Source organism: Eptesicus fuscus, chromosome 13 (assembly GCF_027574615.1).
Source record: "Eptesicus fuscus isolate TK198812 chromosome 13, DD_ASM_mEF_20220401, whole genome shotgun sequence".
NCBI classification, from domain to species: domain Eukaryota; kingdom Metazoa; phylum Chordata; class Mammalia; order Chiroptera; family Vespertilionidae; genus Eptesicus; species Eptesicus fuscus.
Genome location: NC_072485.1, coordinates 53,698,520 through 53,724,568, shown reverse-complemented (window position 1 = coordinate 53,724,568; position 26,049 = coordinate 53,698,520). Strand labels below are relative to the sequence as shown.

At 38.3% G+C, this 26,049-nt stretch overlaps 1 protein-coding gene across 1 annotated transcript in view; it reads left to right on the top strand.

The window, feature by feature from the left end:
- The first annotated feature begins 876 nt into the window (after positions 1-876).
- The window catches only part of PIK3C2A (phosphatidylinositol-4-phosphate 3-kinase catalytic subunit type 2 alpha), a 92,636-nt gene continuing 67,463 nt past the window's right edge, over positions 877-26,049 (top strand). The window contains exons 1-2 of the mRNA XM_008150990.3: positions 877-939; positions 22,251-23,377. Coding sequence (XP_008149212.2) covers positions 22,319-23,377 — 1,059 coding nt within the window. The 5' untranslated portion in view covers positions 877-939; positions 22,251-22,318. The remainder of the gene's footprint in view (positions 940-22,250; positions 23,378-26,049) is intronic.

Genomic DNA, 26,049 nt, shown 5'->3' with positions numbered 1-26,049 from the left:
ATCTCAAGGCCTGGCCTAGTGTCAGCAGTGACATCTCTATCTGGGGCATAGTCCATGGCCTCTCTGGAAGCATGCTCAAAAATTCCCACTCTCTAACAGGTACCCAATTTGAATCGTGTTCCCAGCCTCATCATCTGTAAATGTGGATAATTCTCCTACCTGCTTGACGTGGGTATGTAATTTTTTTTTTAATCTAACATTTGAGGGCAAACCGCTTTAGACGCATTCTCTCATTCAGTGATCACGAGAAAGGTATTATGGAGATTGTATGTGAAGATAGTTTGTTACGTAGAAAAGAAACGACTGGCTGGGACTTATTGGGCTTCTTTACCCGGCTGTTGTGAGGATTCAATGAGCGCTTTATACATCCACCTTATGGGTCCCTAACCACACACCTCACAAGCACCCGCTCCACCGTGAGAAATCGGTCCAAGTATCTGGTCCGTTCCTTTCAGTCTTCCCATCACAAACTGATCTCGGCGCGGCCTGGGGCGGAGACCACGCATCTAGGAGCCGCAGCCCGGACGGAGGCGAGCGCGGAGTCCCCGAGAGGGCACGGAAACAACAAAGCACGTCAGCGGCTCCACGGAGGCCCCACTCCCCTCTCAGGGGCTGAGGTGCGAGGCGTCCAGAGTTCGCTCAGCATTCCCGGGTGGAAAGCCAGACCCTGGCACCCACCGTCAGAGCTGGCACCTCGCAAGACGCGCCCAAGCCCCGCCCCGCTGCCTCAGGTAGGCCGTCCGCACCAGCCAATCCGCACGCAGCCTGGGCGCGGGAGGCGGCGCTTCCCCGACCGGAAGTGACGTGTTGTGCTTGGCTGGCCGCGGAGTCCGCCGAAGCTTTCCGCGGCGGCTGAGGCAGCTGAGCGGAAAATGGCTCAGAGAGTGGCGGCGGCTGCGGCTCGGGTTGTGGTGGAAACGGAGGCTCAGGCAGCGTGAGGTGAGGAGCGGAGGGTGCGGCGGGGGCTGGTCCCTGGAACCCAGCTCCGCAAGGGCGGCGAGGGCCCCCGGGGATTCCGGGATGGAAGGGTCCCCGCCGCGGCCGCCAGTCCCGCGGGTGCCCGCCTCTGACCCTCCATCCCGTCCTCTTGACGCTGCCCCAGCCCGACTCACCTCCCTCCGGGCCTGGCTTCCACTCGGGCCATTGCCGACTGCCCCGCCGAAGGTGCGAGGGGCCTGCGCCCCCACCAGGCCCTCTTATCGGGAGCTGGGGCGGGGGGCTGGGAGTTGGTTTAGCCCCAAAGGGGAAGGGAAGGCCACCCCCTTGTCCCTGGGGACCGGGCTGGAGTCTCTATGGCCGGTGGTTTTCTCAACGAAATGTTAAGTGGTTGAGTCTGGCGACTGTGCATTACACTTCTCGCTTCTGTCCTCTCCCCTCACCCCCTTTTCACCTTGTCGTCCCTCCCACCTCGGGCTTTGGGGGCTAATGATTCTTTTTTTTCCATCCCACTTCCCCGAGGTTGCCTTTTTTTTTTTTTTTTTGCCGCGAAACCACTTGCTTGGGGGAAGACTGTTTATTTCAATGTGTATTTAGCGCATCGTCTTTCTGGGAGGGCGGTCCGATGAACTTCCTGAGTGACGGAGGAACAATAAATAATTGAAGGGAAAAAAAAGCAGCACATCCTTATTTTCCTCACTAAATGGTTTGGCTTTAAGAACGAGACTCTCTAGCTGTGGGATTCTTTTCGGGAGTGGAGAGCAGGGTTTGAGAAGGGAAATGAGGAAGGAAATCGACTAAGCGAGGAGGAAAAGTCTGGGGCTCAAGAACGTGGAAGAATCTGGGGTAGTTCTTTCCCGGTAGCCTCCCGATAGAAGGGGAGGCTGTAATTATATTTTTATTTGTAACAGTGGGTGGTGAGTGTCAGGAAAGAGGCCTTCCTCTTTGAACAAGATTACCTATTAAAGGGATAGCCTGAAGTCTTTCCAGGGGGTGTCAGGCAATTGGGAAGATTTTTTTTTAACAAATTGGGAGCATCAAAGCCATAGGTGAGGAGAGATTCAGACAAAAGAAAGCTATTGGAAGAGTGGCAAAGACAGTTTAAAGGGGGAAGACTGCACGTTAGGAGGCCCGGGAGCACTGGTTCCAGGAGAGACTGGACCTTTGCCTCCTTGGCTTGTGGCCAAGTCTCCCTAGGAGACTTAGCAGCTCTGCCGTAGGTAGTAGTTGGGGTTGGTGCTCTTATTCCTGGTAGCAAATTAGACCGAAGTGCCTTAGTTGAGGTCATTGAATACTGAAAAGCATTACGACGGAATGAAAATAGAAATTTTATTATTTAACTCACACTTAATTCAAAAGTGATTTTTATGTCGGTACAAAGCACATACAGAGCTCCCACAAGTTATTTTGCCTAAATTAACAGATTCTAAAGCAATTTTTTTTTTCTGATGAAAATCTCTGTTGCTATTTGTTTGCATGTTGCTTGCCATTTTTCTTGGCAAGCGATATATTTTAATGTGTTCAACCATAAGTCTCAACAGTTTTTTTTCTGTTTTATAGAATATGAAAGTTGGCATGCTTGCATTTAGGAATTTTAGAAACTATTATGTAATTAGCTGTATATTAACATACGATTGTTTCTCCCTTCCGCCATGAATGGTTCCAAAATTTCATATTAATTGAAGATGGCAGTATCAGTTCCCATGTCTAGGAATCTGTCTTTCATCTTGCACAATATTCTTACTTAGTAAGCTCATTCAGTAAGCGAACTTACACCTAATGAGGGTGTTGGATTTCCCAAGAGCTTAGACTTCTTATCAGAGCATCAGACCAAACTTTTCAGAGCAGTAGTGCAAAGCATTTTTTAAATGCTTTGTAACTTGTATTGTTTTGATAACATAAATGAACCATTTTATTATATATTTGCCATATTCTAAAAAGAATTTTAGGCAGGCAAATGATAAAGGTGAATGTATTAGTGCTGTGCATTCATCTAGTACATGTTTTGATTTGTTAGTTGTACCGCAGTAGGGCTAAAACTTTACCCTGTGAAAGATCTTATTGTTTTCAGGGGCCCTTTAAGGGTGCCTGGCACTCCAGTGGTTCCAGGGCTAGAAAAATGAATGAGACAGTGCTTGTTCTCAAGTTCTCTAGTTTATCTGGGGGAGACAAACATGCAAATTATAACATTATGGTTTTAAGGACAGTAGTAGATCCAAGTAGTACTAAAAAGGATGTGATCACCTGACTGGGAGATGGAGAGGGAATGAGTGCATTCTTTGTAAGTGTACACTTTACACTTACAACATATTTCAATTCGGACTACCCACATTTCAAACACTCAATAGTTGCACATGGTTAGTAGCTACCATATTGGACAGTGCAGATCTAAAGTATAAAAATTCTTATTTTCTATCTTAGATTCCTGCTTGAAAAGGAAAATGTGAAAGTCATTTCTAATTTCTGATCATTTTGATAGTATTCATTTAGATGCTTTTTTATTGGCATTATGGTCATATTTGGAAATGATATTGCTGTAGGGTATCTTTCAGGTTGTTCACATGGAACTAGAAGAAACTGTTTACCTTGTCTCTGTGGTGGAGTCACATTTTTTATATTTTTATTTTGTGCCTTTATATTTTATATCTGTTCGTTACAACATGTGATGGGTTCAAAACACAATAGGACAGTACACATGAACATTTTAGGCAGTTAAGGAGATTTATGTAATTTAAAACGACCTTTTAGCCCAGCTAGGGTAGCGCAGTAGTTGAGCTTCAACCCATGAACCAGGAGGTCATTTGGGTTTGATTCTCCGATCAAGGCATATGCCTAGATTGCACGCTCCACCCCCAGTAGGGGGCTTAAAGGAGGCAGCTAATAGATGTTTCTCTCTCATGGATGTTTCTATCTCTCTATCCCTCTCCCTTTATCTCTCTCCAAAATCAATTAAAAAACACCCACATATTAAAAAAAAACCCTCCCTTCCATATGTCTTAAAATTTTAAGTTCAGCTATTTAGTTATAAAAGGGAGTGAGGTTTTTAAACATTCTTGATTTTTATTGATTTGAAGGCTTAGCAGCAAGAATTTATCTTTTAACCTTGAGAATGCATTTACGTAAGATACGATATAATTAGCATCCTTACTCTTAAGCATATGTCTTTGTTAGTATTATATTACAACAGTTCAATTATTTATGTACAATGTTGATACACTAAATTTGCTAATCATTGAGTTTGGTTTAAAAAAACACACACAAAACACCAGAGCCTTATGTTAAACAAGTACCTATGACTAACAGTGATAAAGTAAATAATATCCTTGTATTTGTATTGATTGCTGATTATAACTTAGCTGATGCTTTTTACCTTCACAGACTTTATTTTCTGTGAGTAAACAAGGCAAGTCTTTTTTTACAATTATTTTTAAAAATATATATTTTATTGACTTTTTTATAGAGAGGAAGGGAGAGGGATAGAGAGAAACATCGATGAGAGAGAAACATCAATCAGCTGCTTCATGCACACTCCCTACTAGGTATTTGCCTGCAACCAAGGTACATGCCCTTGACCGGAATCGAACCTGGGACCCTTGAGTCCGCAGGCCAACGCTCTATCCACTGAGCCAAACCCGTTAGGGCTTACAATTATTTCTTATTTTTATTGATTTCAGAGAGGAAAGGAGAGGGAGAAGGAGATAGAAACATCAATGATGAGAGAGAATTATTGATTGGCTATCTCCTGCACACCCCCTATTGGGGATCGAGCCTGCAACCTGGGCATGTGCCCTGACCAGGAATGGAACCATGACCTCCTGGTTCATAGGTTGATGCTCAACCACTGAGCTACACCAGCTGGGCTTTTTTCTTTTTTATATATATTTTTTATTGATTTCAGAGACGAAGGGAGAGAGATAGAAACATCAATGATGAGAGAGAATCATTGATTGGCTGCCTCCTGCACACCCCCCACTGGGGGAGATTGAGCCTGCAACCCAGGCATGTGCCTTTGGCCAGAATCGAACCTGGGACCTTTTAGTCCGCAAGCCGACACTCTATCCACTGAGCCAAACCAGCGAGGGCCCAGCTGGGCTTTTTTCTCATTTTCTTAAAGAGGAAAATGAGGCCCAGTGAATTTGTAACTGTTTAGCATAATCCATTAGAGGCACCGCTTGAACATTGTCTTACAATGCTAAGCCTAGTATTTTTTCAGTGCATCTCTTCATATACTGTAGTACTTCATTGTTTAGATGCATAACACTTACCAGATTTTGGAGTATGTATAAAATAATGGATACTTCCTACCTTTGGGGAGTTTATATTCCACTTAGGAGAGACCAACTACAAGTAGTTATAAAAACCTGTTAATGGGAAACAAAAGCTGTAAAGGGATACTATAGGTATGGTAAAAAAAGATGAGAGTTAACGAGGCAAGATTTTTTAAATAAAGAATTGAGATCTTTTTTAGAATATATTTTTATTGATTTCAGAGAGGAAGGGAGAGAGATAAAAACATCAATGATGAGAGACAATCATTGATTAGCTGCCTTGAGCCTGCAACCCAGGCATGTGCCCTGACCAGGAATGGAACTGTGACCTCCTGATTTTTAGGTTGAGGCTCAACCACTGAGCCATGCTGGCTCTGGCAAGAATTTAAGTCCTAAAGGGTTGGTGTAGGAAAAGGTGATGAGGTGTCAAGGACAGAGTTATTTCAATGCACAGAGAATAACTTGGGGAGAAATTTAGATAAGAGAAAATAAGTAAGGAAGGATTTGCAAGCTTTATTTGAAAAGATAAGGACAGGACATAGGTGAGGTAAGAGATGAGAATAAATAGACATCTGCTATAAAGAATTTAGATGCCAATGGCACAATTTTATATTATCTGAATGATTATGGAAATCTTAGCACAGGCTTTTAACCCGTGGCTTGAGTAGTATGGAAGACACGGTTAAGAGGACTAAAGGAGAGGTCAATGACTGTAAATGAGAAGCAGAGTAATGCTTGTTCCTATTGTGAAATGAGTAGGGATTTGATAAGGAATTTAATTATGAGAAGAGAAAGGAATAGTAGAGTTAAGAAAATTGGTTTATATTTTGCAGTACTGAAGCAGGCTCTTTAAAAAAAGTGTTTTCCTATAAAAACAAATTGGCAGTTTGCCTTCAGAAAATAACAGAAGAAGCAGGAAGAGATTAAGTACTGTCACAGTTCTGCTGTGGAATGAGAGGAAAAAGCAAAGACAAAAATCCTCTTTCAAGATAAAAGGGTGCAGAGAGAGGAAACAATAGAGAGCAATCAGTGCAGGTACTTACCTTCTGGTGAGGTGCTGGGGGAGAGGGAGTGTGGGGGGGACATGGATGTTGATGGGCGAGATAGACAGACAGGAAAATACCTGTCTAATTAGGGGACAGGAAAACACTTTTTAAAATGTTCTATTTGCAGTTTTGGTAATTATGTGAAGCCTGTATTTCCCCTCCAAGATAAGCACTAAAGGAGACCTAATTAAACCTATCAACAAAACCATATTGCTATGAGTTGCCATAGCCAAATTGATTTATTAAGTTACATTATATGTGTTTCTAATGTAATTTATAACTGTTCTGACTCCTCTTTTTAGTTTAGTGTGTTCTGAGTTGGAAAAAGGTGCTCTTTGGCTCCAGGTTTCATAGCCTGGTTTTATTTGACTAAAACTCATGATGACACTTATCAGACTGGAATTCTGCCTGTATTGCAGAATACAGAGGGAGGTGTGATATTTGAGCTTGGGTCATCTTTTGAATATTTATCAATGCATGACATGACAACCTAACTGTTTACATTTTTAAAAAATCATATTTATTGAGATATAATTTACTTAAAATTCATCCGTTCTAGGTGTACAGCTCTATAAATTGTGAGAAATAGCAACATTGTGTAACTACTACCACCACAATTAAGATATGGGATATTTCTATTACTCCAAGAAGTGTCCTTATAACCCTTTGTAATCAGTCCCCTGCACTCACCCTCCAGTCTCTGGCAACAACTGATTTTTGTTCTTGTCATTCCTATAATTTTGCTTTTCCAGAATGTCATATAAATTGGCATCATACAGTATACATACAGCCTTTTGAGTCTGGCTTCTTTCACTTAGCATAATAATTTTGAGATTCAATAGCTGTCTTAAAATTTTAAATAAATTTTTAGAACAGTTTTAGATAACAGAAAAATTAAAGTACAGCAATCTAGTTTTCCTATTTTTTTATGTTTGTAAACTATTGATTGCTAATTGTCAGAGATAAGATTCTAGAATTAAGTTTTTTGAAAATGGAAAATTGAGCCAAAACCGGTTTGGCTCAGTGGATAGAGCTTCGGCCTGCGGACTGAAAGGTCCCAGGTTCGATTCCGGTCAAGGGCATGTACCTTGGTTTCGGGCACATCCCCAGTAGGGGGTGTGCAGGAGGCAGCTGATCCATGTTTCTCTCTCTCATTGATGTTTCTAGCTTTCTATCCCTCTCCCTTCCTCTCTGTAAAAAATCAATAAAATAAAAAAAAGAAAATGGAAAATTGAGTGAAGGTTTCTGTCAAGACGACTTTTATAAGTGCTGTAACATAAAATTTATTATTTTAACCATTTATTTTTTTTTTAATTTTTTAAAATATATTTTATTGATTTTTTTTTACAGAGAGGAAGGGAAAGAGATAGAGAGCTAGAAACATCGATGAGAGAAAAATATTGATCAGGTGCCTCCTGCACACCCCCTACTGGGGACGTGCCCACAACCAAGGTACATGCCCTTGACCGGAATCAAACCTGGGACCCTTCAGTCCACAGGCCGACGCTCTATCCACTGAGCCAAACCGGTTTCGGCATTAACCATTTTTTTTAAAGGTATTGATTTGAGAGAGAGAGAGAGGAAGGGAGACAGAGAAATGTCAGTTTTTGTTGTTCCACTTTTTTATGCATTCACTGGTTGATTATTGTATATTGTATACCCTAGCCAGGGATCAAACCCACAACCTTGGCATGTTGGGACAACGCTCTAACCAACTGACATACCTGGTCAGGGTTTAACCATTTTTAAGTGTTAACAGTGACATTAATTATATTTAAAAGTTGTGCAACTTTTACCACTGTATTTCCAAAAAATTTTCACCGCACACAGAAACTCTGTTACCGTTTAGCTGTAACTACCCATTCCCCCTTTTTCCAGCTCTTAGTAACTGCTAATCTACCTTCTGTCTCTATGAATTTACCCATTCTAGATATTTCATATAGGTAGAATCATGAAATATTTGTCCTTTTGTGTCTGTCTTATTTAACTTTGTATAATGTTTTTGTACATGTTGTAGCATGTTTCAAAATGTTATTCTCTTTTTTTTTTTTATCCTCACTTGACTTTTTTTTAATTGACTTTCAGAGAGAGAGAGAGAGAGAGAGAGAGAGAGAAAACATTCATGTGAGAAACATTGATCAGTTACCTCTCATATGTGCCCCAACTGGGGATCAAGCCTAGGTATGAGCCCTGACCGGGAATTGAACCTGATATGAACCTTTTGGTGTATGGGTGATGCTCCAACCAACTGAACCACCTGGTCAGGGCAGAACTTTATTTCTTTTAATGGTCAAATAAATATTCCATTGTATGTAATATACCACATTTTGTATACCCTTTTCTTGTTGGATACTTGGGTTGTAGGCACCTTTTAGCTATTGTGAATAATGCTGTTGTTCATTTGTGTACAGGTATATAATCTCTGTTTTTATTTATTTTTATTTTTTATGAGTTTATTTGAACTAAATTGATGACATATGCTGGGGAGCAAGATCTCATAAGTCTCTGTTTTTTAATTCTTTTGGGTGTATATTTAGGAGTGGTCATATGGTAATTCTGTTTAATTTTTTTGAGGAAACATAAAAGTGTTTTCCAAAAGACTGCACCATTTTACATTCCCATCAGCAAAGTCTGATGTTCAAATTTCTCTACATCCTTGTCAACACTTGTTATTTTCTTTCGTCTTTTTATTTTAAATTATAGCCATTTTATAAGGTATGAAGTGGTATCTGGTGGTTTTGATTTGCATTTCACTAATGAGTAACGATGTTGAGCATCTTTTCATATGCTTATTGGCAGTAAGCTTCGGTTTTTAATGATAGGACCAATAATTGGATTGATGTTGTAATTATTATTTTTGTTAATCCTTACCTGAGGATATTTTTTCCATTGACTTTTTAGAGAGAGTAGAAGGGAAGGAAGCAGTGTGTGTGTGTGTAGGGAGAGAGAGAGAGAGATAGAAAGACAGACAGAGAGAGAGAGGAAGAGAAAGAGAAAGAGAGAGAAAGAAATATCGATTTGTTGCATCCTGCACACACCTCAACCATGCTCGACCAGGGTCTGGGATCGAACCTATCACCCTTCAGTGCTTGGGCCAACACTCTATCCACTGAGAAACACCAGCCGGGGCTTGACAGATGTATTTTTAAATTCTGTTACGTACTAGGCATTATATATATATAATTTTATTTAACCACACAACACTGTGACATGTGATCTGTGTTTACAGGTGTGAAAACTAAGACAAAGGCAGATAAAGTAGCTTGCATAAGATTACACAGCGGGAGGTGTGATACTTGAGCTTGGGTCCATCATTTTCTCTTATCACTGTTCTACGAAACTAGCAATTTCATGCAATTGGTGTCATGTGAAATCAAGATTTTGTTAACCATAGAAATTAATGGAGTTTGGGGGCAAAATTCCAGAAGTGTTCATATCAGTTTTTCATTATTATTATTCCCTATTTGGGGGTTCTCAGTTGCTACTCAGTTTTATTTTTTCCTATCTTAATTCAAGTTGGAATGGAGGCACATACCATAGGACTTAGCACAAAAGGTTTCTGTTACTTGTCATGTTGGAATTGGGTGATGTTAGAGTGTATTTAATTATTCATGTTAAATGAATGAACAATAAAGTAGTCCAAAGTTCAGCAATTATCTCCACAAAGCAGTACTACTTGGGTTGCTGAGTTAGAATGAAAACTACTTTGTCACTAAAATGTCTTTCAAGAGGAACCTCTTGCTGTGACTGTATTTCCCCTTTCCTTGTCCCACACCCAAACATATACAGTTGTACACATGTGTAGATATAGAAAGTTATTCGGGATGAATGCCCTGGTTATGAATCTTTTATGTGTAGAATGTTGCTTCTAAGGGTTGAAGGTAGTAAGTATAATGACTATCAGTGCTAATTAGACAACAGTGTAGCTGTTGCTTTTTGTCAAAATGGGAGAATCAAGGCCTTTATTAATTGTTTGTAGTACTTGAGCAAAGCATAATTTTATGTGTGGTGTGGAGGTTAAAGAATGCAGGAGCCACGCTAAGCTCATCCATTTTTAACTTGTAAAGAAACTGGGAAGCCTCTTCTTATGTCCAGCTTATGGTTCCAATTTCATTTTTTCCCTAATAGAGAAAATCCTGCTATTGCATATTTATCCGTTTTGTTTTAAAATAGTAAAGCTTGCCAGTGATGAAATATTTGAAAGTCTATTAAAGTTTAGATAATGAAAGTTAAATATACTTTCCACCAGTGGCTTTTCCCCACTGCCAATCATCCATTGTTTTCTTACCTTTATCACTTCAGTGTCCTAAGGTATCTATCTCTTCCTTTGCAAGTGCTTTCATCTGTGCTTCTGATTCTGTTATTTATCAAACCCAGGATCTGAACTAGTATATATCTCCTAGCTCTTGTACCTTTGAGTCTTTGTTCCCTGAATCCTTCTCTTCAACCTACCATATGTTGAAGTCCTTTCCCATTTTATTTGTTTAAAAATATTTTTATTGATTTCAGAGCAGAAGAGAGAGGGGGAGAGAGAGAGAGAGAAACATCAATGATGAGAGAGTCATCGATAGGCTGCCTCCTGCACACCCCACACTGGGCATCAAGCCTGCAACCTGGGCATGTGCCCTGACTGGGAATTGAACCGTGACCTCCTGGTTCATAGGTCGACACTCAACCACTGAGCCACATCGGCCGGGCATTTCCTACTTTAAACAGTCATTCCTGACACCTCTTCCACTCTACCTGTCTCTCCTAGTCCTCTTAAGAATAATATGCTCTTGTTATTTGTAATTCCGTACTATTTTTCATTTTTCCACACTTGTATAAACTGCCCTCTTTAAAAATCACTAATGATTTTCCGTGGGGGAGGGAAAATGAGTAGTGACTGGTTATGAATTTCTTTGCGGATGATAGAAATGTTTTGAAATTTGGTAGTTGTGATGATTCACAACTCTGAATATACTAAAAACAACTGAATTGCATACTTTAACTGGGTGAATTTTATAAGTGAATTGTATCCCAATAAAACTAAATAATCACAAGTGTGCGCTTATATCTAAATATTTTTCAGTCCTCATCTTATGTCACCTCCCTGTAGTTTCTGACAGTACTGATTGCTTTCTTCTTAGGACGCTCTGTTCCCTCATTTCTCTGATACTAGTCTTCATACCTATCAGTTATTGTTCTCTGACCTTTAGTTTCCTCATGATTTCTTTCTTATCTCTTTCTCTCCCTCCTTTCTACACATTCTCCCAAGGCAGTCTCAACTACTTTCCTGTCTTTATAGCCAAACTAGAGGCCTGGTGCACAAAATTTGTGCACGGGGGTGTGTGTCCCTCTGCCCAGCCTGCACCCTCTCCAATCTGGGACCCCTCGAGGGATGTCCGACTGCCCGTTTAGGCCCGATCCCAGTAGGATCACGCCTAAACGGGCAGTCAGACATCCCTCTCACAATCCAGGACTGCTGGTTCCCAAGTGCTCGCCTGCCTGCCTTCTTGATAGCACCTAACCACTCCCCTACCAGCTTGATTGATGCCTAACTGCTCCCCTGCCAGCCTGATTATCCCTAACTGCCCTCCCCTGAAGGCCTGGTCACCCCTAACTACCCTTCCCCTTCAGGCCTGGTCATCCCCAACTGCCCTCCCCTGCAGTCCTGGTCCCCCCCAACTGCCCTCCCCTGCAGGCCTGGTCCCCCCCAATTGCTCTCCCCTGCAGGCCCGGTTGCCCCCAACTTCCCTCTTCTGCTGGCCTGGTCACCCCTAACTGCCCTCCCTTGCAGGCCTGGTCCCTCCCAACTGCCCTCCTCTGCTGGCCATCCTGTGGTGGCCAACTTGTGTCCACATAGGGGCAGCCATCTTGGGTGTTGGAGTGATGGTCAATTTGCATATTACTCTTTCATTAGATAGGATTGCTTTGTTGAACCCAAGGCCTAGTATTACTTGTCAAGCAGCAGACTTGAACTGTATTTCCCACAAGTACTTCAAAATAATGTTTTGGTCTGACTAAAAAGGACGATGTGTCTCTGAAAACCAATTCTGAGAATATTCACAAATGATTTTCTTCTCACAGAGAAAGAAAGTAATGGTTTATTATTTGATATAGGTAAGATGACTTCCAAATACTTCAAATGAAAACAAATGCAACAAGAGATTAAAAATATTGTAGGTTAAAATACTCATTTTAAGTATGAAATTTTTGTGTGCTTTTAAGCATCTTACAGATTACCAAAGATACTCTACAGTGAATAGTTGCTTCCTAATCTGGTCCATATTAGAGTTAATTTCATTTATTGATTTAACAAACATTTGAATGAAAACTTGCTTATTTCAGGACTGTTCTTGGTGCTTGAAATATAGGAGTGAACCCAACAGATAAATCCCAGCTTCATGAAAGTTACAGTCTAGAGGGGAAAGCTAGATAATAAAATAAATAAGTAAATTATATAGTATACTGGATGGTATTAAATTCTAAGGAGAATATAAAGTGCATAGGTGGTGAAGTTAGAGAAAGTTAACGGTTTTAACTAGCTTATTAGTGAGGACTTGACTCAAAAGTCACCTTCTCAACGAAAACTTGAAGAAAGCTAGAGAGTGATCCATTCAGCTATCCAGGGGAAGGTCAGTCAGAGGGAACAGAAGAGCAAAAGCTCTGAGATGCATAGTGAGGAGCAAGGATGCTGATGGGACAGTAGCAGAGAGGAGAGTTAACAGGAGAGAAGTAATAGGTGGGCCAGATATTAGAGTGTCTAATGGACTATTGTTAAGATTTTACCTTTTCTCTGATCAAAGATAGGAGCTGTTAAAAGTTCTGAGCAAAGGGCTATGTATAAAGATCTAGGTGTTTCAGAATTACTTTGGTTACTGTGTTGAGAATAGTCTACAAGTGGGAGATAGAGGGATGGCAGAGACGGACTATGAGGCTATTTCAATAATCAAGGCAACAGATCATGGTTGGTTTAAGAAGGTAACTGGAATATAAAGAAGGAATGCTCAGATTTAGAAATATTTCAAGGTAGAGCCTATATATTTTTTAAATGATAGACACTTTTAAAAATATATATCTTTATTGATTTCAAAGAGGAAGGGAGAGGGAAAGAGAGATAGAAACATCAATGATGAGAGAATCATTGATTGGCTGCCTCCTGCACGTCCCCCACTGGGGATCAAGCCTGCAATCCAGGCTTGTGCCCTTGACCAGAATCGAACCTGGGACCCTTCAGTCCGCAGGCTGATGTTCTATCTACTGAGCCAAACCAGCTGGGGCGAGCTTATATTTTTTAAAACAAACACAAGAGAACATTTTTTTAAATTTACTTTTTAATAAGTTTAAATCCTTGAGGAGTACAGCATTACACAGATTCTGTGTCCATTGGCCTGAGCAGGAAGGTTCTTCAGAATTTAGCATGAGCCATGCCACTGTTTCCATGAGCATGAGTTATCTTCCCCAGATTACTCTGGTTGTGTTTGGTTTGTCACGAGGAGTCACCGTGCTGTTCTTTGCTTTGTACACATAAACACATCTCTTGCCTAGATAGAATTCAGTTTCATCTCAAGCATAAAATACTTTCAGTTTTAAGAAGAGCTGTGTGCTCCCTTAGGTTCCAGAGCCCATACTTAACAGCCAGCAGAAATGGCCTTGGACCATAGTCTTCCAGACACATTTGTTGTTGTAGAAGTCCTGTTCCCAGCAAACCTCCCCAGGCTCCAAGATGGCGGGGGAAAAGGAGCCTCTAAGATTGTATGAATATATCCATCACTGTCTGATAGAGCCACCACCAAACATTGCTGCCTTCCTGACAAGCTATAATTGAATTTGTATTTTCTAATTTAATTCAAATAAGAAGTAAGATTTACTGGATATACATAAGATGGTGAGAGTGTACAGTCATCTCTCACTGATAGGAATATCTTACTATTCATTTTTAAATGTTTTACTTGCGTTTTAAAATATAATGAATATTTTTACATAAACTGATAATATGTGCAATGCCCATTAAGTAATTCACTTAATGGTGAAAATTTGAGAAACCGTATTTTATAGTTTGTTTTCTTTTGCAGTCTTACTTATCCTTTTCTCCATCTCTTAATGAGTAAGGGTGGTGTTCTTAATTTAGCCTATAGATTGGCAAATGAAAAGGGACAGTACAGCTCTTAATTGTATTTTTATATGGTATCACTAAAAAGTTGAACTTGTGTTTACATAATTTGCCACATGTAGGCAAAAAATACCCATGTACTATTTATAATATAGGTATTCTTTGTTATTTTTCACATTTCATAATGTAGATATGAAAATGTGGTATTTAAAATATGTGATAGTGCTTTTATTGTGAAACTAGAGGCCCGGTGCACGAAATTTGTGCACTAGGTGAGAGGGGTCCCCTCAGCCTGGCCTGCGCCCTCTTGCAGTCCAGGAGTCTTTGGGGGATGTCCGACTGACGGCTTACAGTATACACCCAATAAATATTTATTGAAGAAATTAATAAATTCAGTGGTACTTGTTTGCCTTATTAGGGTAGCCTCCTTTCATTGTAAGGTTACATAGGCATTCTGTTTTCTTTTTATTTTATTACCTTTTATTACATTTAAATATTTAATCTTTTTGTAATTTATCCTACCTGGCCAGTGGCACTGTTAACATATTTCTCTATAAAATGTTAAAGTTTTTCTAATTGTAGAAAAGATTAATTGGAAATGATATATTTTTAAAAAGTTTTCAAAGATGATAAGATAGGCTTTAGTTAAAAGGCTATGTGACATTTGTGGGACTTAAAAATATAAAATTTCCTTCTGAAAAATAACTATTAGATATTTGAAATACTTTATTGACCTGAGGGAAGATAAATACTTTATGACTTTTGGGAAGATAAATTTTCCTTACCATAAAGAAAGTAATGAAGCTTATTTATCATGCTTTTAGTTACTTTCGTCATAAATTCTAATCTTGTGTTGTCCACTAGCCACCTTTGACTGTTGAACACTTGAAATGTGGCTAGTCTAAGTTGAAATGTGGTAAGTGTAAATATATACCAGATTTTGAAGACTTAACTATAAAAAAAAAAGAATGTAGCCTGGCTGGTGTGGTTCAGTGATTGAGTGTTGACCTGTGAACCAGGAGGTCACATTTCAATTACAGTCAGGGCACATGCCCAGGTTGTGGGCTCAATTCTTAGTAGGGGGTGTGCAGGAGGCAGCCGATCAATGATTCTCTCTCATTGTTGATGTTTTTCTGTCTTTCTCCTTATCTCTCCTCTCTGAAATCAATAAAAGTATATTTAAAAAAATAATGTAAAATATCCCTTTTATATTTTTATATTTGTTACTTATTTAAATAATTTGGATATGTTAGATTAAGTAAAATATATTAAAATTAATTTTATCTGTTATGTTCATTAATATAAATACAAAAAATTTTAAATTTCAATTATGCCTTGTATTCTGTTTCTATTGAACAGTGCTGCTCTAACCTGATGTCACCCAACACCTGGACAGTCTTCCATTTTTGACAAATTTGTATAGTGCCTACCCCCAAAGTATTTGGTTTCTTTTTTTTTTTTTTTTAATATATTTTATTGATTTTTTACAGAGAGGAAGAGAGAGGGATAGAGAGTTAGAAACATCCGATGAGAGAGAAACATCGATCAGCTGCCTCTTGCACACCCCCTACTGGGGATGTGCCCGCAACCAAGGTACATGCCCTTGACCGGAATCGAACCTGGGACCCTTGAATCTGCAGGCCAACGCTCTATCCACTGAGCCAAACCGGTTTCGGCTGTATTTGGTTTCTTTTGTCAGATGAGTTTTTTCCCTCCGTGAATCAGTAGAGATAGGAGAATATTATCTTGTCTAATGGAATTTTTCCTTTTAGCACAGATAGAGCACTTCTATTTTTAGTTTTCTGTTGCCATCTCCCTTCTAGTTTACAAGTTAATATTTTCTGTTACCACTTGTTTATACTAAACTCAACCACGTGATTTTTCAAATTTAGTTGAATTAATAATAAATGAGCTCTTTGAGTATGTTCTTTTTAAAAAATATATTTTATTTTATTGGTTTTAAAGAGAGAAAGAGGAAGGGAGAGAGATAGAAACATCAGTGAGAAACATCACTGATTGGCTGCCTCCTGCATGCCCCCTACTGGGGATCAAGCCCACAATCTGAGCATGTGCCCTGACTGGGAATTCAACCAGTGATCTTTGACACTCAACCACTGAGCCACACTGGCCAGGCTGAGTATGTTCTTTTGTTTCAGAATTTGAACTTCTTTGTTAAAGGATTGATGTCTTAAGTTCTCTAGTCGTTGGTGCATTCATTCAACCTATAGTAGGTTTGTGAGTAGAGGATGAATAAAATAAGAATTCATGCCCTCAATGAAATTATAAACTTGCTAGTCATCTGGTGATAAAAAAAATTAACCAATAAATTGATACATGTTATAACTAACTAGCAGTAATAACTACGTAATGGTAGAATTAAAAGAAACAACAAAATCTATTAGTCCATATAGAAATAACCCCAGGATTAAGGAGAAACTTGATATTTATAATGAATAAGGTATGTTTAGACACTTAATGATTCTAGATAACTGTTAAGTTTAAAATATATCATAGTGAATTAGAACTGCCTGAATTTGAGTCCTGATTTCACCACTAGCTGCTATGAACTTGGGCAGATAATATAACTTGTGTGCTTAAGTTTCATTTGTATACTTGGGATAATAATAGTAGCTACTTAATAGAATTTGTGAGGATTAAATTAATTAATATAATGCTTAAAGCAATGTTTGGCATAAGGTATATTTACTACAATTTTTTTTTTTAATCCTCACCCGAGGATATTTTTCCATTGATTTTTTTTTTTTTTTAGAGAGAAAGTGGAAGAGAGAGGGAAAGACAGAGAGAAATATTGATGTAAGAGAAATACATTGCTTGGTGGCCTCCTGCACAAGCCCTGACCAGGGCCTGGGCCTGGGCCTGGGAGGAGCCTGCAACCGAGGTATGTGCCCTTGACCATAATCAAACCTGGGACCCTTTGGTCTATAGACCGACGCTCTATCCACTTGTGCCAAATTGGCTAGGGTGCTACAATTTTAACAAATATTTTCCATAGTTATTATAGTCTTCATAAATTTATTTTTAATGGTGGCATAATATTCAATTCCAGGGAGGTACCATAATTTATTTTTTTCTTTCATTGTAGACAAGATATATTTGTATTGTTGAACTTAAATCATTGATTCTCCATATTCTTAGGTGTGTTTTTTTTGTTTTGTTTTGTTTTTAATTTTAAGATGGGAGAGCATTTAGATGGGTAGCAGGGCTGGCTTGCTTTATTTTTTTCCTGAGATTTAAATTTAAATTCTAAATGAATGTCTACCACAGAAGAAGCCAAGAGCTTTTAAACTAATTCTTTTGGTATCCAAAAGTTTAACTGAATAGCTTAATTGCCTCTTTTGAAGAATTTAAAGTAGCTATGGCCTTGAGTTCATTACTGGGTTACTTTATGTTGGGAAATTTTTGGCAGATGGTGTACAGTCATCATTCAAACACTACTTATATTGTCTTTCCCAGTTTGAGTTAGGAGAACATTAGCATTGACGTTTTCATTTTGAATTAGCATGCAGGAAATTATTTCCTGCTAAATGTTTGTCATCAGATGAAGTTTCATTTTTAAAAATTAATGGAGCATGTCAGTACAGCAGCCCCAGGAAAATAGCTGAAGCACAGAGTTACTTTTGGACAAATTTTAAAGTCCTTTTTATCATTTGAGTATTCACATGGAAAACTAAAGTATGGTCATTTAGCTGCTAATAGATCACTATCACTGAGTTGAATTTGCTTTAGCATATACTTACTTTAGCATACTATTTTGTATACTTTAGCATACTATTTTGGGTTGGTACCAGGGATTGAGCAAGCAAATGAATTGATAATGTGAAACACCACATTCATTATTAAAATGTATTTCAGGCAATTAATTTTATACCTTTGTTAGTAAATGAGAAATAACATTAATTTGAAATACTTGCAATAAGCATGTTCTCCATTGAATAAACTGTATCTCAAACTCACTTAAAAAAATCCAGATCCTCTTTCAGAACTATGTCATATTATTATTAAATATGGGAGCCAGGAGAATACATAAATAATGATGTCATTATGCTTGTGGAAGATGAATCTTTATCTCTTTGTAAATTGTTATTTTGTTCTTATCCATCTGATTTTGTGAAAAAAAATAGGCAATGTGTTGTGGTGTTCAGTAACAGGCGATTTACACTTGACTCATTTCTCCAATAAAACCTCCATACTCTTGTGTTATCTGAAATCCCTTTTTCAGGACTGTTCATTAGTCCTATTCCCTCCTGTTAACACACATGTTCATTAAACTTAGTTCCATATTTATTAAGCAAGGTGATTTTAAATGTTGTAGGGAAGAAAAACATGAGCAAAGTAGGCCTCTGCACTTAAGAAGTATATTTTAGTCAATTAGGTGGACATGCATGTTACAGATTCTGTGTTAATAAAGATATTTTTGGTTATCATGGCAGAAAGTAATTTTAAAATGACTTAAGCAAAGAGTTATTGCCTCACATAAATGAAAATACTGGCCTTGAATATGGGTTAGATCCATATGCTTAATGTAATATTCAGAATCTGCCTCATTTATCTTTGCTCTCTTCTGGCTTGGATACACATTCTCAGGTAGCATCTCCTCAAGTGGAGGCAAAGATAGTCACAGCAGTGTTAGGCTTACACCCTTTCAGCTTAGCAACCTCAACGATGAGCTTCCTGTACAGCGTTTCAGAAATCCTGGTTTAACTCTGATTGGCTAGTCTTGGATCCTCTGGAGTGGTTGGGGAAGATGTGTTGGGATGTAAGTAGTCCAGCCCTATTCAAACTAGATGGAATAAAAGGGAGATAAGTAGTTTCCAAAAAGGAAATTATAGATACCACTACCAGAAGAAAGGATACCGAGCAGGCAAAAGCAGCATAAAAGTCTACAAAATAAAGATAAGAATTATTAGTTGAGTTACTAGTAAAAAGATGAATTCTGATAGGAGCTGCATTAAGAAAAGCTTCAGGCAAAAAGCTGTATTTGAATTGGGCCCTAAAGGACAAGTAGACTTTTTTCTAAGACAGAATGAGTAAAGAAAGGACTCATTTGAAATGTTTGGCCCTGAAAGGAGAAAATGGAAATGGAAGCTACTGGAGTCTAAAAGAGAATGTTGAGAAATTTTCCCCTCAGTATGGAGAAAACTTGAACATTTTTATGGCAGAGGAGCAGAAAAGCAAGTAAAGGAGAAATTAATAATGCAAAGGAAGCAATCATCATAAAGAAGTAGGGGAATTTAGTGGGATTAAGGATATTAGCAAAGGGAGCAGTTTTAGAAAGAAAAAGGGAACTGTTCACTCTCTGAATTGTAAAGGGAAGGTAGGGTGGTAGCTGTCCTGGTTAAAACAGAAATTTATTGTTAAATAGGTAAGTAACTTCAGTTTTGTGGTCTAAAAGTGAAAATAAAAGGTTTATCAGTTTCTATTGCTGTGTAACAAACCATTGCAAAATGATATGTGGGTTAGCAGTTTGGCTGGAACTTAGGCTGGGTGGTTTCTTTTGCTGGTCATGCCTTGGGTCACTCATGTGGGTGTGGTCATTTGGACTATGGATGGATGGTCTAAGAGGGTGACTTCACTCACATGTTTGGTGGTTGGTGCTGGTTATTGCCAGGGCCTCTCTTTCCTGGCTCTCATTCTTTATAAGTATTCACATGGCAGTGGCTGCACTCAAAAAAGGAAGAGCTGAAGCACTGGCCTTTTATGACCCTGACTGAGAACTTCCACAGTGTCACTTCTTTCATATTATTTTGGTCAAAAAAAGTCACAAAACCAGCTTAGATGAAGTAACGAAGTAGACCCCACCTCCTTATGGGAGGAGCAGTAAAGTCACATTGCAAAGGGCAGTGTAGACTGGAATGGGAAGAATTTGTGCCTATTCCCCCTGCACTCAGCAATTTATTTTGGAAATATTCAGTAATCTAGCCAAGTTGAAACAATTTCAAAGTGACTACCCGTATATCTACCACCTAGACTTTACTGCTAACATTTTCCCCTACTTCCCTTATCACATATTCATCTGTTATCTCTCCATTAATCAATTCATCCTATTTTTTGATGCATTTCAAGGTAAATTGTAGATATTAGTACTTTCCTCTAATTACTTTGTGCATATTTAGCAAGAGTCAATATTTGTGTTCAGTTTTTTCTTTTGATAAAACATTTACATATAATGAAGTGTACAAATTTTAAGTGTACATTGTTCCTAGTTTGTGGTCTACCACAGAGGGAAAAATTTGGAATAGCTTTTCAGTGAAATGCCTCAAATTCAGCTATCCTATATAATAAAAGCCTAATATGCTAAGTGTCCGACCATTTGACCAGTCACTATGACACGCACTGACCATTGCGGGGGCAGACGCTCCGATAGGTAGGTTAGCTTGCTGCTGGAGTCCAGCTGATCGGGACTGGGCGAGTTGGGAGATGGGTCAGACACACCCTAGAGCCTTCCTGCGGTTCCTCCCAGGCCCCAATCATGCACCTGTGGGGTCCCTCCGCCTGGCCTGCGCCCTCTCCCAATCCAGGACCCTCAGGGGACGTCAGAGAGCCGGTTTCCCGATCTCCCGCTAGCCAGGCCGAGGAATCCCACCAGGCCTCTAGTAATTGTATAAAAGAATTGCGAAGGATGTCTTCCTTGGATACCTCTTTCTTCATGTTCTCATCACTAATACTTTCTTTTAAAATTTAGTATTACCTCAACACTTAGGATTTTCATTTGTGTTATATTAATTTGAATTTGCTTTGGGTGTTTTCCTATGTCCTTTCATTAAATATTTATTAAGTGTATACTGTAGACAAGCACTGTGCTAGAAAAAGGGTGTAAACAGGAGCTCTCTTGTTTCTAAGTCTTCAAATTAGGTATATCTCATACTAGATTAGCTCAGTAATAGGTGCCATTTATTTAGTGCTTATACTCAAGGCCACTGGTAAATACTTTGAGTTGCATTGTTTCACTTAATCCTTATAATTTAAGAAGTAGATACTTTTTTCATTTTAGAAGTTAGGAAATTAAGGCATGGAAAAGTTTTCATTTGCCCAAGGTCTTACCGCCTCATAAATCAAGGTGGTCTGACTCCAGAACCCACACTTAACACCTGTATTATACTGATTAAAGCAGGAAATGTGCCCTCTGTTACACAGTAGATAACTAACCCTTTAATTGGTCCTGTTACTTCACAGGGTAATCTCGATCTGAATAAAGTGTTTCTCTTAAACAGAGAAGTATAAATTAAAAAAAAAACTGATCTATGAGAAAGTTTAATAAGCTGTCTTCTGAATAAATATTTTAGTAATTTGAAAAGGAGAAATTTTAGTATTATAACTATTTTAATTAAAGATAATCAGAATAGAAGTATGATCAAAACTATGTGATAAACTCAATAGTTTTTCATATGATATTTTGATAGACAATTAGTTTCTTAATTTTATTTAGTAGGTATTGAGTACTTTTATTGCTAATTGGCTTTTGAGTAGTTTAACAAATAGCAAAAGATTGAAATTCTCTTTGATTTGCTATTTACATAACAGTAAAACCTGTTGGAACTCTTGCAAATGTGATTAGCATTTAAGCCATTTCATGTCAAGATTCTGGCAGAAGTGCCACTGGTTTATGGTAGCTATTGTGACAGCTGAAGTGGAAGCTTGTTGAGTTCATTTATTGTTGTAGCTTTCCTGGGAATGGGGCAGTCGTGTATGTCTAAATATCTTCCTTAACCTAACAGTGAGTGTATAAGAAATTTTAAGTGTTCTTTCACCCTAACTTCATTTTATTTTATTTGGTCGTGTGCTTGTAAGTGGCTTTAAGACATAACTAAATTATATGAACTAGGTTAAAAATAAAATTTGTGTTTAAAAATTTTAATTGAGTATTATGTTTATTTTTGTGTATAGGTCTTGCTATTGGCAGCTACAAGAAAAAAATAGATTAGAGGAAGAGAAGGTTGGTCTGTTAAGTGGACATGGCTCAAATATCCAGCAACAATGGATTTAAGCAATGTTCATCTTCACATCTGGACCCAACAAGAACAAAAGATGTGGACAAAGAAGAAGCGTTACAGATGGAAGCAGAGGCTTTAGCAAAACTGCAGAAAGATAGACAAGTAACTGATAATCAGCGAGGCTTTGAGTTGTCAAGCAGCACCAGACAAAGAGCACAAGCTTATAACAAACAGGATTATGACCTCATGGTGTTTCCTGAATCAGATACTCAAAAAAGAGCAGTTGATATTGATGTAGAAAAGCTAACTCAAGCTGAACTGGAGAAACTATTGCTAGATGACAGTTTTGAGACAAGGAAAACACCTGCAATGCCAGTTACTCCTGTTCTGAGCCCTTCGTTTTCAGCACAGCTGTATCTTAGACCTACTATTCAGAGGGGACAGTGGCCAACTGGTTTATCTGGGCCTTCCACTTATACTTTACCTTCTATTTATCAGTCAACTTGTAGTAGTAAACAGACTGCATTCCAAAACGGCTTTAATCCAAGGATGCCTACTTTTCCAACCACAGAACCTATATATTTAAGTCTTCCAGGACAGTCCCCATATTTTTCATATCCTTTGACATCGGTCACACAGTTTCATCCACAAGGAAGCTTACCTATCTGTCGTCCAGTAGTCAGTCCTGACATGGCAAAGCTGTTTGACAAAATAGCTAGTACATCAGCATTTTTAAAAAATGGAAAAGCAAGGACTGATTTGGAGATAACAAATTCAAAAGCTACAATCAGCAATCTACAGGTATCTCCCAAGTCTGAAGATATCAGTAAATTTGACTGGTTAGACTTGGATCCTCTAAGTAAGCCTAAGGTGGACAGTGTGGAGGTATTAGACTATGAAGAAGAGAAAAATGTTCCAGGTTTGCTAGCAGAGGATCCTTGGGATGCTGTTCTTCTCGAAGAGAGATCACTAGCAAGTTGTCACATTGAAAGAAAGGTGAATGGAAAATCTCTTTCTGGGGCAATGGTAACAAGAAGCCAATCTTTAAATATTCGAACAACTCAGAGCCAAATATCTCAGGTACAGTTTTGTGTTTTGTTTTGTTTTAATTAACTTCTCAAATTTAGTAGTAACACAAAATTCATATTTGTGTGCATAATTTATTAGGTAAAAATATTTTTCATTTTGAATCTTATTTTCTTGTTCTTAAGTGTGCTGTGACTCTTAAACTGTATGGTAAAGGATTAAATGTGTTTTGGTCAATTGAAAAATTGCTTGCTGTTACTGTTATTTTTTCAAGGATTATAAATTGAAAGAACTTCCAATCAAGAATCTGACTATCACTGATAGGCATTTAAAATAATTTTTATCTGTTTCTCCATGTCTTCTTATAGGTGGCCCTACTTTTTCTTATCTCTTATTTTTCACGGTAAACAAGGACTTGTGGTTTTAACTCCATTATAGAAATTCTCATTTTATTTTTTATTATTGTTATATTGTTCCTCATTATATTGTTTTATCGCTTTTAACCATGAATGAATGGCAAGAAGGGAGGGAAGGAGGATAACCCCGGAGAGACAGGAGAAAAGCCATTTAAAGGACTCTCTTTAATCACCTATATGGATAAAAAGGAGGAATGGAAATATAGTCTACTAGAGGCCCGGTGCATGACATTCGTGCACAAGGTGGGGGGGGGGTGGCGTGGGGTGTCCCTCAGCCTGGCCTGTGCCCTCTTGCAGTCCGGGACTCCTTGGGGGATGTCCGCTGAGGGGTCCTTAGTGCTGCCTTGGAGGCAGGAGAGACTCCCACCACCGCCCTTGCACTCACCAGCGCTGAGCCCAGCTTCTGGCTGAGCAGAGCGCTCCCCCTGTGGGAGCACACTGACCACCATGGGGCAGCTCCTGCGTTGAGCGTCTGCTCCCTGGTGGTCAGTGCACATCATAGCAGCCGCTCAGTCGATTTGCATATTATTCGCCTTTTATTATGTAGAATTATATGGTGTAGTTGTTGAGTTCATATAGTCTTACTATCTGGAAAAATTAGTTAAGGGCGGCTGGGCAGGATGTCTTCCCTCAGAAGAGAGGCAGCAGGGTTTAGACTTTACCTTTCCAAATATAGTATACCTAATTGCAGATTTGTATTTTGCTTTTATAATTACAATTTTTTTTTTTTTAAATTTTACAGAGAGGAAGGGAGAGAGAGAAAGTGAGAGAGAGAAACATTGTTTGGATGCCTCCTGCATGTGCCCAACCTGGGATCAAACCTACAACCTGGGTATGTGCCCTGACAAGGAATCAAACTCACTATCCTCTGGTGTATAAGACTGTGCTCTAACCAACTGAGCTACACAGCCAGGCCCACAGTATTCTAATAAAGATAAAATAGTGATATACTAAAATTTTCAATATATTAACTATATTAAGCATGTTACTTTGTGCTACATTAAGTAGCAAGCATTGTGTTAAATTTTCATAGAGAAAAGTGGTAGATAGCAGGTGCTGAAAGTTAAATATTTTATAGAAAACTTGAAAATTAAGCAAATCTTATTTATATATTTCTCTGTGAATTGAGAAATTCAATTTAGTAACTTAATTTTAAAATTTATTGTCCCTAAAAGTAAAATAAGGGAAGAAAATTCAGGGAGACAGGTATTATAGGTAAATGTCAACAAAGGTATTTATAAAAGTAGCCAATAGGTTGTTAATGCATAATTACTGAAGGCCATAATCAGAAGTTTGGTGTGCACCTATTACAAATGTTGGGAAAAGGATTTCTATATTTAAAGAAAAATTCTAAGCCCTTTATTAACACAAGATTTAATCATTTTCTTTGTGTATAAGAAGATAAAGTTTGGTTTCATTTAGGCCAAAAAGGGGAAGGCAAATAGAACACTAGTAGTGTTGGAAGTTTGTGTCACAAATATTAGATGGAGCTTTTAATTTTTCATACACTATTCATCTCTAATTAAAAGCTTTCCTCTGAGGTTTATATTTTTTGTTGGGAAATAAGATTGTGAAGTCTGTTCTTTTTAGTTAGATTTACTTAATTACTCTTTTCAAAGCTGTTAGAATTTTATGCTTTGTGGTGAAAACTCAGAAGGGTGTTTTTCTTCTTACTCAGCAAGCTTACTTCCTATTTCCTTTTAGTGTCTTGTTTTGTTAATAATAATCTAAATACTTTAGTTCAAATGTTTTGTGAACAAAACCAAGAAAAGGAATACTACTTAAAACTGTCTTATGGCAATTTAAATTTAAATCGGATTTTGAGTTAATAGCTATATATTTAGCTATTTTGAGCACATTTCATACATTTGAGTAATGAATTAAATTATTTTCATAGAAGTGGTTCTGCAAAGTTCTGTGGATATTTACTCTTTCTAAAAGTTAATTATATTAATGTTATAAACTTATATTCCCATTGTCTATTATTAATTTTAAAGGTGAGGGAAACTTGAACAAAACATGATTTTCATTATCTAGTACTCTATTGGGATAGGTTACTGCAGTCTTTTCTGTAACATTTAAAAAAATTTTCAATAAGGAAGTCCAGCTGGTGTGGCTCACTGGTTGAATGTTGACGAATGAACCAGGAGGTCACAATTTGATTTCTGGGCAGGGCTCGATCCCCAGTGAGGGTGGCCAATTAATGATTCTCTCTATCATTGATGTTTCTATCTCTCTCTCCCTCTCCTTTCCTCTCTGAAATAAATAAAAATACATTTAAAAATAAATAAAGGATAATAAAAGGATTCT